At 32.0% G+C, this 20,616-nt stretch overlaps 1 protein-coding gene across 1 annotated transcript in view; it reads left to right on the forward strand.

Annotated features, from left to right (window-relative positions):
• LOC143057994 (uncharacterized) overlaps window positions 1-17,885 on the forward strand; it is a 38,326-nt gene extending 20,441 nt beyond the window's left edge. The window contains exons 2-4 of the mRNA XM_076231457.1: window positions 13,317-15,102; window positions 15,996-16,193; window positions 17,756-17,885. Coding sequence (XP_076087572.1) covers window positions 13,317-13,474 — 158 coding nt within the window. The 3' untranslated portion in view covers window positions 13,475-15,102; window positions 15,996-16,193; window positions 17,756-17,885. The remainder of the gene's footprint in view (window positions 1-13,316; window positions 15,103-15,995; window positions 16,194-17,755) is intronic.
• The last annotated feature ends 2,731 nt before the right edge of the window (window positions 17,886-20,616 follow it).

The following is a 20,616-nucleotide window of genomic DNA, read 5'->3' on the forward strand; positions in this document are numbered from 1 at the left end:
ATTTAAAATTGCCAGAAAGCTTTACATGTTTATGCATGAAGCCCATTTGCAGTACTGTTTTTATCTAGTCCCCCTTCATAAAAGAAATTGTTCTCTTCGGACTTATCTCCCTTAACACATGCATATTTCAATTATGCATGCCTGTTTCAGCTACATTATAAATTTTTAACCATAAACTTAAGATGTACAGCCAAGTATCATATTTGCTCTGCAGAGTCAAAATTAAATGTAAGTACGCACATTTGTCAAACAACAAAGTATGATGGGGAATTACTGAAGCATGACTGGAGCAGGCCCTTTCTTAGGCAGTCAGTGGGCCCCCACTTATGAAGATTTCTAGATCCACCAGTGTTAATTGAATATCTAATATCTAATAACAACCATGACTGTCTAAAGTCAAACTCTGAAATCGTACCTTGGGTACTTCCTATATTTTTACTATATATAAGAGGGGGGGTAATCCCGAAATCCCGGGCTAAAAAACACGAAATCCCGAAATCCCAAGATTAAAAACACTAAATTCTGAGGTCCCGAAATTCGAAAAAAGAATTCCCGGATCCAGAAAAGGGTCAATCCCGAAATCTCGAGCTTAAAAACATCTGATCCCGGAGTCCTGATAAAGGTCCTATCCCCCCTCATATAATATACTATATATATTAGTTAAAGTTGAATTCTTTGATTCATCGTTTTTACGTGATGACGGCTGACAAATTGGACCTCTTATTTAAGTATTGTAGATGCTTATAACCAATAATACAGATCAGGTTTGAATTTAACTGTTCAACAATTATGCCTCCTTTACCAATAATATCTAGCTGAGAATAATATAATTAAATAATTGATATTTCTTTTTTTCCCTTCTCCAACTTGAGTTTACCTCAACCTTATTATTGTGGCTGATTTAGTTTTAAGTATCTCATTGATATATATTAAGAAGATGTGGTATGACACAGTCTGCACGGTTAGCCACTAGTCCGATGCCCCAGACTAGTAATATTTCATTCGGACTAGTAAGTTTTTGCAAAACTTTGTTTGGCCCAATAAGAAAAATGTCAGAATATTGGTCTTCGGACTAGTAGTTGAAAAAGTTTTTGGTGCAGACTGTAGTATGATTACAAATGAAACATCTCAACAAGAGACCTTATGATGGAGATATTTACAGCTACAGGTCAGTGTTCATCCTTTAACAATGAGCGTAGCCCATATTACATACTGTAGTCAGCTGTGAAAAGCCCCAAAATCACTAAACTGGGACAATGGTAATATAGTTCGTTATAAAAAGGACCTATAAAACCAGACTGTCAGATGAAAAAGGATTAACTCATGAGATGGATACAAATAGAATTTATAAACATAATAAAAATAACAGAGTGGATGGGACAGGGCACTTGTACATCCCAATAATAAAAAGACACTTAGTTCAGAACTATAAGAGTCTCCACAGTTATAGCTAGTTCTAGGTACACTTGATTAACAGGATAACAAAGAAGCCATTTTGTTTTTCATGCTTGACTTTCATAAAGTGTCTCAAGACGTCAATATACTGATTCTTTTAAAGGTTAAATATCACCATGATCACTGTTCAGAAAGGTGCATGAAATTTATAGTAGTACATATTTTTAATTTTAGGAAAATAGTTTATATGCATATGATGCAAAGCTTAAGGTGGTACCTAACACTACAGGGAGATAACTCTAAAAAGTCAGATAAATGTTTAAATTACGTTGTGTTGTAAAGGGAATATTAAGCTTCTTAGTGATCAAAATTGATGTTTGTCAAACTGCTATATAGGTTGGATAAAATTTTAAAAAAAAATTATATTTTTGTTTAAGTGTCAAAGTAAATATGAAAATTATACAAGATAAATTAATTTTTGTGAAAGTGTTGGGTACCACCTTAATTTGTAAATGAGTGCAATATTTGTAATGAAATAGGAAAAATAACATTCAAATTTTTGACATATAAGACATACTTGAATAGGTTGTAAATTCAGCATCTTAATTTCATTTAGTGCCAAAAAACATAAGCCCTTATTTTCAATTTGACTGCCATTCTGTCAACATTTTAGTAAGCTAAAAAACCATAAAAGTGACTCTACCACAAAATTAGTGCTTTTTGTTTTAAATAACCATCAAAATTTCAGAAATGATACTGTTGAAGAAATATATTTAGACCATTTGGACCCAAAAGGAGTAGGTAAGGGCCATTTTTGGCCTCAAATTCCAGGTTCATCTTACAAAAAAATTTAGATCACTATTTAATTACTTAAGTGTCTACTTCAATTAATTCAATTAATGTATGTGAAGGTTTAATTGATTTAGTCATTAAAAACTCTGATTCAAGCTGAAATATAAAAAATCTATCAAATATGCCAAAAAACGTCTCTTTTCAGATGTTTTTTGTCAAAAATGAAAGCAAACTGATATATGCTAAAATTGGTGAATATTTCAGTAATTTAGCATGACTTAATGATGCCTGTTCCCGATAAATGTGCATTGTATTGTCAAAAACAACCCATATTTATGTAGCAGAAGCATTCTACATTGTTTTACTTTCTAATTAATAGCTAAAAGATTACATTTTCACAATTTTGTAAAACTGCTATATTTTGGGGCCAAAAAAGGGTCTTACTAACCTTCTCCTTTGACACCTTTACTTATCTCTCATGTCTATGAGTTTGCCTTAAAAATTTATGATTTATACATTCCCTGTCGGGCCTGATATTTATACTTTTTTTAAGATTTCCAGATAACCAGGAGTTATTTTTTTGTAATACTTGACTTCTGAAAGACAGCTTTTTCTTAGAAGACTTTAAACATCTGTATAAGTTGCATTATAAAGGTGGTTTAGATAGAATTCGGGTTTGTTCGCTGAATCACATTCGCCCACTTTCCAGTTCGCACCCTACATGTATAGCCACCCAAATTTAAACTAACTTATATATACTATGAAATGCAAATTGTACATAATGTATCTTCATATCTTTTTTTGTGTAAAAAAAATAATAATGATTGAATTTTGAAAACAACAAAGATCGAGTCAAAATTTTATTATTTTTGAACACAAATGAGATCAAAGGAACCAAGCTGTTAAAAACAATTATATTTCATGATTTTTTTTTTAAATCTTTAAAGTTTTAGTCATACCACATTGTACCAAGCTAAATTTATGTAGTTGTTTACATCAAAGCAAGATAAAAAAACAACAATCATGATTTTTAAACACTTAAAAAAAAACCAACGAATTAGGATGTATACATGGTGTATAAATATCAATTACCAGTAATCTTTCAAAAAATTTTAATTTGATAATTACTGATCAAATAAAAAATAAAAATACATGATGATACTTTCTAAAATTTTATTCAACATTTAGACATATAAAAAAATCAAAAAAATATCAACTGAAGTTCGAATACAAATTGGGTGTGAATGTGTAGTGTGTGAACAGACTTGGGGGCGACCATGTGAGGTGCAAGCGTGTAGCTTGCAAAAGTATGTTGGGTTTCTATGAAGTTTAACTTGAGCTTAAATTTAGGAAACTGTCATAATTGGGTTTAATGGATAGGGATATTTTTAATTTAAACATATTTATTTCAAAAAAATCTGTCTCTCTGAATATAGTTATTTTTCTAATTTGGTGGTATGACAATTACAAGGTTTCCCTTAAGGTCAAGGATCAGTAAATAAACTAGTCCATAGATTTTTTTAAAACTTAGAACTCGATCAGATATTAAAAATATACATCAGAAAATGTGAAAAAAAGTATATGTCACCGACTTCGTTTTCAAGAAAATCCATTTTTAAAATGGTAGGAGAGGGTACTAAATTACATTGAATATATAGGGTATATCTATATTTTTCTTCTACAATTTTCGGTTTCTGGTATAAATCACGAGAACCGCTCCATAGAATTTTTTTTTAACTTAATATGTTTTTCCTCTTTGTCTTACGAATTAGATAATATTAAAAAAAAGTATGGTCACCGACTTCGTTTTCCCTGTAGAAGCGACGCAAACCCAACATTTTGCCAAAAAAACATCAAAATTTGTGACGTCGTAATTTTTATCATATAACGTCAAGTTATCATGCTAATAATTTCCAACGTTCTTCGTGTTGATTATGCACGATGATTATGTGTTTCGTATTGATAGATTCTTTTTATCATAAGAGTCTGGATAATTATCATAAATTTTTATTTAGTATTACAAATATTCTTTATTCTTTATATTTTAGCACCTCATTATACACTTTTTCTTTTTTTTTTCTTTTTTGCATTTTATTCTGCAATTTTTGCCCATTATTCTGTATTCCGTAAACCTCAATCAGACCCTCTTTTATGGAACATTTTAAAAAGAAATTATACGTTGTAAAAAATGTGATACATTTACGTTCATTATCAATATACATATCTAAAACAATTACTAATTCAGACAAAAATACGTTGTAAGTACATGAACGCAAAAATGGTAAAATCTTAAAAATAGAAATCATCAGGGTTACTGTCTACAAGTTGACGCAATAAAAGATGTAATTGAAGCTATATTTTTTATGCCCCCTCAACTACCCCTGTACGTCTGTCCGTCCGTCATTCCGTCTGGCCACCCGTCCTTCTGTCCGACCGCCTCCCTTTATAGTTGATAGTTATTCCGCAAAACATCTACAGTTTGAATCCTAGAACGTACTTTGCTGTCTGTTTGCATGTGGTCAGGGTTTTGATCTTTATTAATATTTGCTCTAATGAGAGATAGTTGAACTTTGTCATTTGTGGGTAACAAATTCATAAATCTCTTAGACTATCTTGTAAGTCATCTGTTTACACTTTTTCTCCGTTCCGATATATGATTTGGCCACTTTAAAAAAAAACAACGATTTTTTTAGCAGCGGAACATGTAAAAGCTTGTGCTTTGGTACTATATCACGACAGAACGTGTTCTGTCCATATAATGCTGCTTAACATCGCATATATAAATAAACATTATATCAATGATTCTACAAATTCTTGAAAGAGTGTCGTGTGGTTATTTATACATCTTCAAGTTAACAAGTAAAACACGCAGACAAACTCAGTGACATCTTTGTTAATATCTTTTTTGTTCTGTATAAAATTTATTGTATACAAGTCTACAAAAACGTTTTACAAAGTTTACTAAATGGTTATTGTTCCATAAGTGTACATATGTATGCTCGAAGTATATATAGAATCAGTACATGATACACAACATGTGACAAATAAAAAGGGGCGGGGGGTAGTAATGACAGGAAACTAAATTAAACTAAGGCTTTGATGGATGTAAAATTTAATAAAACTGGAAGTTACATAAGGGGAACAGGAAAATAAGAATATATTGCATCACTTACAACAACCTTTAAATTGACCAGTGATTTTTTATTCATTACTGACCAGCAACACCGAGATAATTCAACGATTTTTACTTGTCCAAGGGTCCATATAAAGTGTGGACCTAAATGTTCTTTATCTTTAGATATAACGCTTATTCTGTAAAATTTTCAATTAACGATTTTGTAAAATTCTGTACATGGTCTACACTATTATATTAAGTAATTATTTTATTTTCCGTTGTTATTCTTTATAATTTTGCAAATTTTTTTGTTCAATTTTGACATTCGCCAGTATTCCTTATTCTGCAACTCCCTTTGAGATCTAATCTTGTGTGACAATAAATTATTGTGCTTCTCTCTCTGAATTTCTCTTTCTCTCTCTGTCTTTGTAGTACAGTGTATTTCCATCGTTTAAAAACATTTCCGAGGAAACAAAGTTAACGGAGGTTGAGACATATGACATAAAAACAGATGTACATATTTATGTTTGATATATCTACAACCCCCCCCCCCCCCCCTTTTCCCCCCAACCGAAAAAAACAAGAAAAAAACAATCGCACACAGGCTGAGACATGACTGGTAATATTATGTTTTGTTATTTAGTCAATCTACACAAATGAGGGGGGACCTTAAACGGGACTACGGGATCGGGTGTTTTTCAGCAGATTTCGGGATTGATCCTTTATGGATCCGGCTATTCTTTTTTTTCGATTTCGGTATGGCGGGATTGAAATTTCTATAAATTCGGGACCTCGGGATTTCATGTTTTTAAGTCCGGGATTTCGGGATGTGCCCCCTCCACCTGTGACACTGCATATTTTTCAGTTGGTATATATAGTAGTACTATGATATAGAGGTGGTCGACATAATCTCGTTCTCAACCTGAGTGAAATAGAATTCAGAACAGTTCTATTGCATATTTGAGATGCTACTTTCAGCTAGGGTATCTTTTTTTTATTCGGTTAATTTTTACCCATATATATATAACAATTTCCTTTGAGAAGACAACCATACGAATCAATACTATTAGGATAGCCCTGTATAAATCTTCAAACCATATACTATTTATACATGTATCTATTTAAAGATTTGTGTTCTATTTTTAACATCGAAATTGCGGACGTGAAAGAAAGCACCATTACAAAAAAAAACAAAAAAACGTTAGATTACAAAATGTAGCGATGGATTAATGATCGTGAAACATCATTTTTGCTTATTTTTAATTTGTTATAGTCTAAAACTGTGTATGCATATTAAACTATTGTTCCAACCGTGAACAAGGTTAATTAATTTAAGTGTATTATAGTTTAGTGCCATCTATGACTGACTGACAGCAGCGGCGAATTTATGACCAGTATTAGTTTATGTGGTTCATTTCCGTTTTCTCTAATTTGAAAATATTTTTACTTGTTCCGACTGGTGTGATAATTTTCAAAATATGGTAGATATTATCATTATAGTCTTACCGACACCGTACAATACTAAGTTTTAACTTTAGTATTAATGTCCCAAACTTACACCCCTTCTGCTTATTTTCTGCTAGACGATGTCTTTTCCCAGTGAATATAGGGTTTTTGAAAGGACAGTTTTGACATACTACATATACTACTACTACTTCCGAGACCACACTGTTTTTTCTCATCACAATTATGTAGAAATAGTAGTGAGCAACAGTTTTCACACTTGTTTTAACTGGTCGGCAGATATACAAACTCTACCACCCTATGTCCTGATTTTCATTTTGAAGATCGTCTTCAGGACTGTTTTCATATTCCTAGAATTAACATATTTTCCGTCGAATTTACCGTTACGTTGTCCCATCGAAAAGTCGCCGGGTGCAATTTTAACATTACAACATCTGGTCAAAGGGACGTAATTCGTACAAAACGTCGCAATATTTTGCGGAAACCGCTAGGCGGCGTTCATTTACTGTTACTTGACCTTAAGTATACTAATCCTTCTCCCTGAATACACATGATACAGGGATTTTTCTAAGTTGGTGGTATGACACCTTAAGGATAATTACTTATCATAATTATTTTTTCTACAATAAGAACAACTATCAGGATTTTTATGGAAATAAGTCCATATCAGTACAGTGCTTGAACATTTAAAACAATCATATGTTACTTTTGTACATAATTTTTCAACATTCTTATTTAACCTTCTTTCTTTGTATAAATAAAATAAAAGTACATACCTGTAATAATTGGTAAGCTGAGGTTTTGGGCTTAAAGTAATCATCTTTCACAAAGTTCTTCTGGACCTGGTCTGTCTGGGTAGCAATGGAGACTTTCTGCTGATTGCATGAACATGCACATTTGGTCATCAAGAACATGGCACAACATTTGCAGTTCAAATAACACATCTGAGTAGGTGTCTGATAGTGTTGAGGAGTCTGAACATAGGGTCTAGGAACGAATAAATTCTGTAATGATGCAGTTTGGTTGAAGTGTTGATGACGCGCTAGGTATTGTTGACTATGCTGTTGGGAATCCATCATTAATTTTGTGTGAACAATAATTAATTTTAAAATAATGAAGGTACTCAGATTATAAATGACTTGTCTTAACCAATCAATAATTAATATATTTTTAATATCAGTGATTGGTGTAATATAAAAACATTTTTTTTTCTTTTTAATGATTGGTCAATGCTCATGGCAGGGTTGTTAAATGCCAAATTTAATAGAAGCCATACAAACATTTTGAGAAAATGAAATGTTAATTAAGATATTGTATGTATTCTTTTGTTAATTGCTTTGTTTTCCAGGTGCCCCAGTTGACATCAAGGGATATACAATCTAACCTGTGTCTATTTTTTCTCCTTTACATAAAAAAAAATATGAGACATATACAACTGAGAAAAGTATTTCCTACATTCCTACTCAAAATAGACATATTTATTGTTTTACCTAGCTTTTCTCCTTAATATCTCACTATTTATTTCAAGTTTGGTTTATCATGTTCATTGGTCTATACAAGGGAACAAATTATGGCACAGACAAAAAGTCACGGACAAAAAGTCACAGGACAAAAAGTATTTTATTTGAATTAAAAACACTTATTCAGGCTACAAAAATATTTTTGAATTTTTCTTGAACTATTGTATTTAAAATAAAGCAACTGACTTTGTAAACAAAATTTATCAAAAAAATATCAAAGATGATTAAATATTTGTTATCAAAACAAAATGTTAAAGTGGCTTGGCACTTAAATGGCTTCATCATCAGGTACCATGAAATATATCGTTTGCATGATTAAAATTAATAAATCTTCATTTTTCAAGTATAATGACACATTTCCTAAACTTTAATATGAATATATGTATTCAAAAGTAAATATTTCAAGATATTTCTCTTACATATTCAAACAATTGTCAACAAATTATTTGTGACTTTTTGTTCTGCCAAATTTGTGACTTTATGTCCTGTGACTTTTTATCCTGTGACTTTCTGTCTGTTTAATTACCTATTAAAAGTGTCATATCAACAATCATATCTGTTTGTGAAGGAATATATGTATATACAGATATAAGACTTGTTAAATATTAAAAATTTTCACAGTTATTTTTTCATGTCCATATCATACACATTTTAAATGTCTGTGTATTTTGTGCAAACTTATTGGTTTCCATGAATTAACCTTGCTCCTACTAACATCTTTTTTTCAATATATCATCCATTCAAAATGACTCTTGGTTATTTTCATTATTGAAAAGATTGATCATGTTGATTGTTTCATATCTTTCAAAATTAAATTTCATATCAATTAAATTGTTTGATGATCATTAGTTGAAAATTCTTTTCAAAACACAAATATGTAATTGCTTCAAAAATAAACACTCATTTCGTAAAAAATGAGTGTATATTAGCTTGGGTCCTGTTTCAGTTTGTCTCTTCCAAATAGAAATTCTCTTTGACTATAAAGAAATGTAAATAATTAATCCTTTGATGGTTAATTAACCTCATATTTAAGTTTTACAATTAAAGCATAATTAAATCTATTAAAAGGTTTTCAAAATGCCAAGTAAACACATTCAGCTGGACCAAATCACTACTTCACTTTAAAATTCATGACCTTTTTTTTTACTGTGTAAAATTGTTTCCCTCTTCTTGCTGTTTGAGACAAAAAACATGAAGAAATACATTTGGAAGGGGTATATAAAAAAGACTGTGAGACAGAAAGTCAAAGGACAAAAAGTCACAATTCAGTTATAAGATTATTTTCATTAAAAAAGAAAACACAACCGAGGGACCTTATAGGAAAGTATACTTTATTAAACTTTTTATAACTTAAGCTAAATAAATTATGCGACTGCTTACAAAGTGACAATATGATAAAAAAATCAAGATGGCATGTTAAATAAAACAAACCTTTTTAAATGCCTTATTAAATAACAATAAAATTGAGAATGGAAATGGGGAATGTTTGTATCAAAGAGATAACAAACCGACCATAAAATACATGTATTAAAAGAAATTGAATACTCATTTGATTAATCAGACTTATCACCATTATTCAAAAGTAAAATTTATATGACCATGTTCCATAAAATGGAGGTTTTCCAATGAAAAGGGGTGGGGGATGTAATATTTTCCAGCAATTTTTAATTTGTGAATAATTCTGACATATGTATAAAATGTACTTTAAAAAATGAAAAGAAAAATTACTAACAGCATACCATTTAAGAATAAAAGGTTCACCTGAAACCAAGTAAGACTGAAAACAATTTAGGGGCAATTATGGCTGTAGCTCTTACTAAATAATAAATTTAGAAATGCATACTGAAGCTATAGGAAATAAAAAAAATTGTCAATTTTTATGCACCATGCAAGCTCCTTTTGTTTAAATTGTTTCAAACAGGGCGTAATAGACTTGGGACATTTATACAACACATTTTGCACTTTGTCAATAATATTTTTACAGTGTGGGGACATATCAATTTATATATATATAAAACTTCATTGGCTCTAACTCAAAGTATAGACAACTCTATCTTAACCCTTTCCTCCATTGAATTTTTTTTTGCATACTTGATTCGCAAAGGATTTTTCAATAAATTTTTTATAATATGCTTTCAAGTATTAATGCATTGCAAAAAACAAATATTTCATCAAATAAATTTAAGTCGGATATTCTTATGATATTCCTTTTCATATTGGATACAAATTTTATTTAGTCTACTCCAGACACTTTGTAGTCAAAGCGTTTCAACTGAGGTTCTACACAGGCATCAAAAGGCAACATTATGGAGGAAAGGGTTAAGGGGGGTGTTGAAATCTTTTTACAGAGTCTGAAGTGCTAATATTTTAACTTTTTCAGCTATACAAATATTACTTCTTTTCTACGAAATTCATGACCCAATTTTTTTTACTGTGTAATATCTTCCCTCTACTTGCTAATCGAGGCCTAAAACATGAGGAAATATATTTTGAAGGGGTACGAAAAAAATTGGCAATTAACACTGGTCACACTAGGAACTACATTCGTGGACAACAAACATCGAGGGACAAAAAACTGTGTTCAGGACCTTGTTCATTCAGAAATTATTGTGTGAAGTTGTTATTATAAAAAAGAAGATGTGGTATGATTGCCAATGAGACAACTACCCACAAAAAGACCAAAATGACACAAACATTGACAACTATAGGTCACCGTACGGCCTTCAATTTTTGAGAAATAAACAAGAAGGCATGTTAAATTTACTGGTATGCCATTTCTGGAAAATCTTAGTATAGATACATAGATGTACTAGACATTGTTATCAGAATGCTGTTTTTTATTTGGGGTCTTAAAAAATCCTTTTAGTGTCCTTATAGTGCAAAATCTTTCTTCTAAGTGCACTAAGAAGTCCTTTGTGTTATTTCTACACACCGTTGACCCAGTTGCATTATTTGCATTAATAAAACCTTTGCCATTATTTCCATAGGCGGATCCTGGGGGCCCTGGGTTCACCCTTTCGTGGGAAAATTTGGTTGGTTATATTGGTGAAGGGACATTAAGTGTTATACTTGTCCATCTGTATGTCCAAATATTTGTTTAATGTTCTTCTTTTTCTTTTATTTTTGACTTTAGCTAATAAATTATGAAAATTATACACAATGCTTTTTAATTTTTCCATAACACACAGATCAAGTTCAAACTTTGAGGGTGTCACTTTTACATTTCTCTAGTTGTGTACCTTTATCAAATTAATTCAAATCACAATAAATATTTTTAACGAAAATAGTTTGAACTGTTTAATCAACTATACTGTGTGATGCATTTTTAGGTTCAATACTCAACCACTACACAGTTACAGAAATATTTGGGCAGGGGTATCATCAGAGGGCAGTGGCTTATAATTTTTTTTATTTTCTTAAGGTTTGGAAATTTGGATAAAAAATTAAAAGCAAAAGAAATTTGTACAAGCTTGTGTACTGATACATGTTCAATTGTACATTTGTAATCTTTCTGTTTTCATATCTTATACAAAGTAGATGCGAGTTAGACAACTCAATATTAAAAGGGACACTAGCTGTCAAAATCAGATTCACCGATTTGACTCAAAATCTCATATAAACTTCTTTTATACCAATTATAAAACATTTATTTAAATTATGAAAAGTCTAAAATAAATAGTTTACTTGGCATGGGCATGATAATATGGAGCTTTGTTTCGTGTGTATTGTAGTCTAGATATACATTAAAAAATGTTTCACTGAAAATAATTGATCAATATTACATGACTGTTTTAATGATTTTATTTTATGCATTTAAGAACTCCATTTTAATTGTTTATTTCATACACATAGGCCGTACCTTGACCTATAATGGTTTACTTTTATGAATTGTAATTTGGATGTAGAAATGTCAATTTGGCACTCATACCACATCTTCCTATATCTTATATTTAACTTTTTCCACGTGCATTCCAACATATAATACATAATTGTGACTTTTTCCTTTCACATATATATGCAAAAATAGACGTACCTAACACTACAGGGAGATAACTCTGTAAAGTCGGCTAAACGTTTTAATTATGTTGTGTTGTAAAGGGAATATTAAGCTTCTAAATGATTAAAATTGGTGTTTGTCAAACTGCTATATAACCAGTATAATTTTTCTGACAAAACGGTTGGTTCAAAATTTTTGAAATTTTTATATTTTTATTAAAGGGTCAAAGTAAATACTTTGACAAAATTTTATTAGATTTAAACGAGCCAAATTAATTTTAGTGAAAGTGTTAGGTACCACCTTAACACATTTTATTTTCATTTACAGTTGAAAAGGTATTTTGATGTGAATTGCAACCTATTTCATGCCCCATTTAGTATGCCCCATGTATGGGTTTCTTGTCTGTGTGTCTGTCCGTCTGTTTGTTCGTTCCTTGGTCTGTTTTTATGCCCCACCTACGATAGTAGAGGGGCATTATGTTTTCTGGTCTGTGCGTCCGTCCGTCTGTCCGTTCGTTCGTCCGTCTGTCTGTCCGTTCGTCCGTCCGTCTGTCCCGCTTCAGGTTAAAGTTTTTGGTCAAGGTAGTTTTTGATGAAGTTTAAGTCCAATCGACTTCAAACTTAGTACACATGTCCCCTATGATATGATCTTTCTAATTTTAATGCCAAATTAGAGTTTTTACCCCAATTTCACGGTCCACTGAACATGGAAAATGATAGTGCGAGTGGGGCATTCGTGTACTGAGGACACATTCTTGTTTGTTCATTTGTTTGCTCTTCTGTCAGTCTGTCCCGCTTCAGCCGTGTTCATGTTAAAGTTTTTTGTCAAGGTAGTTTTTGATGAAGTTGAAGTTCTATCAACTTGAAACTTGGTACACATATTCCTAATGATATGATGTAAGTGGTACGCCAAATTAGAGTTTTGACCCCATTTAGCCACCCAATGAACATAGAAAATTAGGGGCATCAATTGATGTATTATGGACACATTCTTGGTTAAGACATGAATTAATATATATATCTATTTATTTCAGGGAAACAGACCTATATGGTACAGAGAGGTCAACAGTATTATTATACAACATGGCATCAAGCAGCAAACAAAAGTGCATGTGTACACTCTGTAATGGAAAGTCTGTTCCAAGAAAAACTTTTAAAATACATTGCGCTAAGACCCATGCTAGTCATCTGAACTCCATATCACAATTGGACAATGTTTCATCGGACAGTTACAATAAAAAAGTACAGGCACAGCAAGAAAAGAATGATCTTCAGAAACCATTGTATGAAGGATCTTCTAGAACATTGATTGAAGCTATATCAGAGCATTTTCTTATATTTTCATCAAACAGTGGAATGTCCAAAGCAGCTTTAACTGAGTGCTTACAGCACGAGAAGCGCATCATGCCTCAACCTAATTATTTACCAGCTTCATACAAAGAAGCAGTTAAAATGATCAAACCAAGTTTAATTCCTATAAAACAGTACAAATGTTGTGTGAATGACTGTAAAATATATCCAATGAATGACAGTATCCGTGAGTGCACCATTTGTAATGAATCACTTCTGTATAAAGACAGCAATCGTTGTAAGAAGACATTCAGCTATATGCCAGTTGTTCCAAGACTTGCTCGTTGGTTCGGAACAAAAAATTTAGCAAAAATACTTTATGCAAAGAAACTTGACACAAATGGGAAACTGTGTGACTATACTGATGGACAAATATTTAAAGCAGAATTAAATAACGGTATATTTAAAGACACTGATGTTGAACACTGTGTTCCACTTGCACTATTTACTGATGGTGTAAATCCTAACAAAAACAATGCTGCTCAGAAATCTATGTGGCCTATCATCTTGACTTAGATATCATTGCCTCAGGAGATTCGCTACCTTCTAGGACCAATGATGATGGTCGGCATTATCCCAGGGAATGGAAGAAAAGAGCCTAAGTCTTTGGATCCATATATAACAATATTGGTTGATGAGTTGCTGTCCAATATGGAATGTCAGCTATATGATTCCCACAAAGATGCTCCAGTGACAGTTAAGATAGCGCTCCTTCAATATCTTTGTGACATTCCAGCATTTGCAAAATTGCTGCACTTATCAGGTCAAGCAGCATTAAGATCATGCACGTTCTGCAAAGAAGTTGGTGTAAGGAACAATTCCCTGAACAAAACAATCCACATATCAAACAGACAGTTCCTAAGTGATGATTCTGCTTATAGACTTGACTGCACAAACTTTGCACTTAAAACTGTTGTCAATGATCCAAAGCCTGCATTTTACTCTAAAGATGAAGAAATGACAGCACGTAAAGATTTTGATTTGAAACCAAACAAGAACCAAAAGACCATCCACCAGAAAGAAACTGGTTTAAGAGGCATTCATCCCTTATATCCACTTCCGTATTTTGACAGACTAAAGCAAATGCAAACAGATGGTATGCATACCATTTCAGATGTTATTTCGAATGTGTTAGATTTCATTAGTGGGAAAACTGACAGTGCAAAAGTGCGAAATTGTGAGAAGCAATACAACAGATTTGAGCAAACTTGGGTGACCAATAAAAGAAAGAGTACAGATCAGGGAAAACAACCTAAGAAAAAACAGAAAAAACAGTCAGAGCCCCAGTCCACAAATGTTGTCACAGAAGAAGTCAGCTTTCCAGATGCTCCATGGTCTCTCTCAAAGAGTCAAGTAAAACTTGCAGACAAAAGAGCACAATCCATACAGTACCCTAGAGGATTTGACTATACACCTGCTGACCATTTCTCCAGACAGTGGACACTTCGTACAATGCATGGAAAGCAACAGGTAAGTTGTTTAATCAAATTTAATATTTCAGGCGCGGATCCAGATAGGGGTTCCGGGGGTTGGAACCCCCCTTTTTTTGGGATGATCAATGCATTTGAATGGGGACATGTAATGGGCCCCCCCTTTGTCCTGGATTAGGAACCCCCCCTTTTAAAATGGCTGGATTCGCCCCTGTATTTAGAACATTTCTTGAAAGAAGACAATAATACTGTAAATTCGGAAATTATTGTGAGGTTTTTATTAATCAAAATTCCAATTAAAATATGAATCATAATATTAAAAATTATGGAAAGGTATTATTTCACTTAATTCTGCTTGTAGTTTATAAGTCTTTCAGTTTTATACCTAGCTACCAAATTACATCCATAAACACTGAGCTAAACACACACTGAAAAGTAACAGAATAGTTTGATCTATAATGTTTTACCTTTTAACAACAATGTTTAATAATTGTGACTTGGATGGAGAGTTGTCTCCTTGGCACTCATACCACATCTTCTTATATCATGTATATCTATGAAAACAGTCAGTCAAACTTATAAACGGGGGAAGCAAAAAAAAAAAAAAATTATAATGTTATATGATCATGATGATTACATAAGACTGTCCACTATAAGAAAATGACAAGGTTAAAATCAACAAAACAAAAATAAGATTGGTTCAGATGTTTGAATGCATACATTTAAACAAAATTTAAACCATACTTTAAAAGGAATGATAAAAAATAAGAAATAATTTAGAGGTGGTAGAGGAAAATCTTAAATGATTTTATGAACTAAGCTCTTTTCTTTTAATTAAGCTTAAACTTGAAAAGTTGGCAAATATGAAAAATGGAATGTGCTTAAAATTAGAATAGCTGTATTTTCATGTACATTTTTTAATTAACTTTTCAGTTTGTAACCCAAAATGCTGCTTCATGGTGTTTGAGAGGTCTATTAGGACAGCAACAAGAGAAGACACTTTTTCAACTATTTGATGTGTTGAGCAGACTTGTTAAACCTTCATACCTGAAAGATGAAATTCCTACTTTGATAGAAGACACCCATATTGCTGTGACACTACTTGAGAGAGATTTTCCACTGACGTTACAGGTATTTTGTTATAATATATTTGAATATGCGTGTACTGACAAATTAATGCACTGCAAAGATGATCAAATTAAAAGACCAACTGTAAACAAACTTACTTTGGCCACTTTCTCGAGTAGAAAATAATCATAAATAATCATCAAAAACCTGAATCTTTCTTATCAAAATTACATCAAATAAATAAGAAAATTGCTCAATTGAATGGCTGTGAAGTGGACCAGAAAGGGTAAAACACTAATTTAAGTATCTGAAAAAATAAGTTGGTATACCGTATTAAATTGAATAGGTTTCTCAGTTTTCCTGTCAAAGGTCAGTTCTTTTCCAGAAATTGATTTGTTCTTTTTATACTATTTTTAGCTGACCTGACCTGAATGGTCAAGTGAGCTTTTCTCATTACCTGGCGTCCTTTAACCAAACTTGGCCGCAATTATCATTGGGGTATTTAGTTTTAAAAATGTGTGCATGACCCTGCCAACCAACCAAGATGGCCACCATGACTAAAAATAGAACATAGGGGTAAAATGTAGATTTTGGCCTATAACTCTGAAACCAAAGCATTAAGAGCAAATCTGACATGAATAAAATGCTCTATTAGGTCAAGATCTATCTGCCCTGAAATTTTCAGACAACCAGTTGTTGTGTTGCTACCCCTAAATTAGTAATTTTAAAGAAATTTTGCAGTTTTTGGTTATTATCTTGAATATTATTATAGATATAGATAAACTGTAAACAGCAATAATGTTCAGCAAAGCAAGATCTACAAATAAGTCAATATGACCAAAATTGTCAGTTGACCCCTTAAGGAGTTATTGCCCTTTATAGTAATTTTTTAACAATTTTCATAAATTTTTGTAAATTTTTAGAAAATATTTTCCACTGTAATTACTGGGCCAAGTTCATTATAGATAGAGATAAATGTAGCAACAAGAATGTTCAGTATTTTGTGTATGTTTATATTATTTGTCACAAACTTATTGTTCAGAGTTTATATGACAATAAATATTTGATTGATTGATTGATAGTAAAGTGAGGTCTACAAACACATCATGATTACCAAAACACAATTTTGTCATGAATTTATCTGTCCATTTTTTAATATATGCACCAAGGTGAGCGACACAGGCTCTTGAGAGCCTCTAGTTTGGAACTAGTGAGGAATACTTATTTTTATCTTTTATATAAACAAATAAGATGTGGTATGATTGCCAACAAGACAACTCTCAAAAAAGACCCAATGACTCAGAATTAAACAGCTAGAGGTCACCGTATGGTGCTTAAAATTGCTGTTGTGTAGATTATACATGAAAAAGCATGTTTTTTTTTGTAATTAGAAAGAAAGCTTGATAAGGGTTTTTTTTTTTAAAAGAGAGAAGTTATAAAACTCATGTTCTTGCTACCAGTAAAATAAGAAATTTCTTTAAAAGCATAAAATTACTTATTTTAAAAGTTATCTCCCTTTCTATGGTTATTTGATAAGGAGCAACAATTAATAACAGATTGAGAAATGGTCATTTTCATTTTAATAGTTTCTTCTTTATCTATATATTTCATAATTAACATTACAGAATTTGACGACACATTTACTTCACCACATACCTGAGGGGTTTATGGATTTTGGACCATTATATGATAGGTGGTTGTATCCACTAGAAAGAGCCAACAGCTGGATAACAAGACAGATTTTACAGCATGAGCATGAAGAATCTACAGTCATGCAAACATACCGTGTAAGCAACTATTTATGACCATTTTCATGTAACCAACTTTTGTATATAGGTTCTACAATCAGTGGCGGATCCAGAAATTTTCATAAGTGGGGGTCCACTGACTGACCTAAGAGGGGGCCCGCTCCAGTCACGCTTCAGTGATTCCCTATATAAGCAACCAAATTTTTTCTCCAAAAGGGGGGGCCCGGGCCTCCCCCTTAATCAGCCTCTGACAATAATTGACAAGTTTTCTACTCTGTGGTAAAACATTCTTGTGCTCGGTCAATCATATGAGTGCAGAGTAACAAGACTAAACCGGCCAGAAAATCAAGGATACTTTCTATATACCAAATAGATATAAACCAAATCAGACCTCCCAACTATCCCTATTTTCATGCCTGAACAAAAAACTGATATCGGGTGTGTAAAAGTTGGAAACCTAAAAAATTATTGGTTACCAGTTTTATTTTTTCTGATAAATTTCTATTAATCTATAATTTGACATGGGCATCTAGGTTTAGGTCATTTGGGTCATGGTGCAATGATAAGAAAGTCTTTTATTTATTAAGGCTACTTTTCCCTATTCTTTAAGTTATATTGCCAATTAATTAGAACAAGAATCATGCAATTCAAGAAATCAAGGCTCCTTAGATATAGGAAGATGCTGTGTGAGTGCCAATGAGACAACTCTCCATCCAAATCACAATTTATAAAAGTAAACCATTATAGGTCAATGTACGGCCTTCAATACAAGTTTGGCTCCTTAACTCATCATCAGAATACCAAAAGGAAAAATAAGAAAATGAGACCATTTCAAGAGTTAAAGATATTGCATACTGAAACGCCACAAAAATTGCACTAAATCCCCTGTAAAGATTTTAAAAATTTGGCAGGTCTGCACAATATATGAAAAAAAGACATATTTTTTTAAGATTAACTTTAATAAAAAAAAAAAATGGGTTGGGTTATAGTACCCAGTATCTCCACTTATCAAATAAGTATTGAAGAGCTCCCCCCCAACCCCAAAAAAATGACTGATTAAAAAAGGACTATGTCGTGTATGTATACATTATAACTAAATAAATAGGATTTTGATAATAAGTTATGTCCTCAGTCGTACAATTTAGATAATATATTACAATTTTGTTTTATTGTCTTGTCTTTTTTTCCAGATATATGACTGGAGTGTTTTCAATTTGCTCAATGGAACAGTCAAATCTGACAGTAGCAGGAAGAATGCACTCCATAAAGTTGCAGAGAAAGTTTTGCCAAGTGAGGAATATCCTGTTACCAGTGTCAATAGTATACTATCCAACAGCTTATTACACCGGGAGGACATTAAAGATCTACATTGTAGATACAAAGAAATTTTTCCAAACTTACAATTTGAACAATTTGATGTAGATCCCATAGTTGAGAAGAAAAATACAGTGTTTAGATATGACGAAGACCGCAAGAGAGAGGTGTATTTCACTACTTATTTATATCAGTCAGTGTCAAGATCATGTGACTATATTGTATGTGTAAGACATCCAACAATGCTGTTTGGAAAAATCAAGCAGATATACCAACACTGTTTCATGGACAATGTTTTTACTTGGGTACGACTAGATGTATTTCCTTTACCAGAGGCAAGTGGATCTTTTTGGTTTACAGAGAATGTAACATTGACTTCAAAATTATGTCTTTTGAAGGATATCAGCAATCCTATTGTCACAGCAGTTGAGGAAGGTGTTATTTGGTTTTTAAATGCTTAAACCACCTGTTAAATATGTTAATTGTTGTTGTACAGACCTTTTGTACAAGTTGTCAGTTTTCTGTGAACCTCTTTACATAAATGGATAAGATAATAAGCAAATTATAAGCATACTGTCTTTGGTTATGCCTATCTCTATCATTATTTTAATAATAACTTTATGCTACAGTCATGTACCGGGTATATAGAATTTCAAATTTTTTAATTTTATACAAAAAGACTATATGGTATTTTGTGAACATCTAGTCAAAGAGAACAGCACTTCATTATATAACAAAAACTGACTGTCCCAAGTCAGGAGCCTCTGGCCTTTGTTAGTCTTGTGCAATTTTTAATTTTAGTTTCTTGTGCATAATTCAAAGTTTAGTATGACGTCCATTATCACTTAACTAGTACATGTATACATATTTGTTTAAGGGCCAGCGGAAGGACACCTAAGGGTGTGGGAGTTTCTCTTGCTACATTGAAGACCCATTGGTGGCCTTTGGCTGTTGTCTGCTTTATGCTCTTTGACACATTCCCCATTTTAAATTTTATTGCTTGCAAACAAAGAGCTTGATATTTTGAAAAAATCGTCTGATATTCTTTAAATTTTTATAATGTTTTCAAAAAGTGATGATAAAAACAACTGATATTTTACTTAATGCTTTGTTATAATTTTTTTTTAAAGAAAGTGTATTACTTTGCTGTCTTACAATGACGAAAATGTGCTAATTAAACTTGTATATAATTTATAATTCCTGTACTTGTGTCAATCATATATAAAGTCTTATTTATTGAGGTTTCAAATCTGTTGTTAGTTATTTAACAGATATAAAATAACTTCATAAGGTATGCCCGTGCCATGTGCAGGATGCCCTTGTAAATTGAAATGTTCCTAATTAAGGTAAATAAATATGTCAGTAATTGGACTGTGTTTGGCATGCCCAGGCTTTGTCCAGGGTACCTTTGTACTTTGAAATTT

This window comes from Mytilus galloprovincialis, chromosome 14, assembly GCF_965363235.1.
Source record: "Mytilus galloprovincialis chromosome 14, xbMytGall1.hap1.1, whole genome shotgun sequence".
In the NCBI taxonomy this organism is placed as follows: domain Eukaryota; kingdom Metazoa; phylum Mollusca; class Bivalvia; order Mytilida; family Mytilidae; genus Mytilus; species Mytilus galloprovincialis.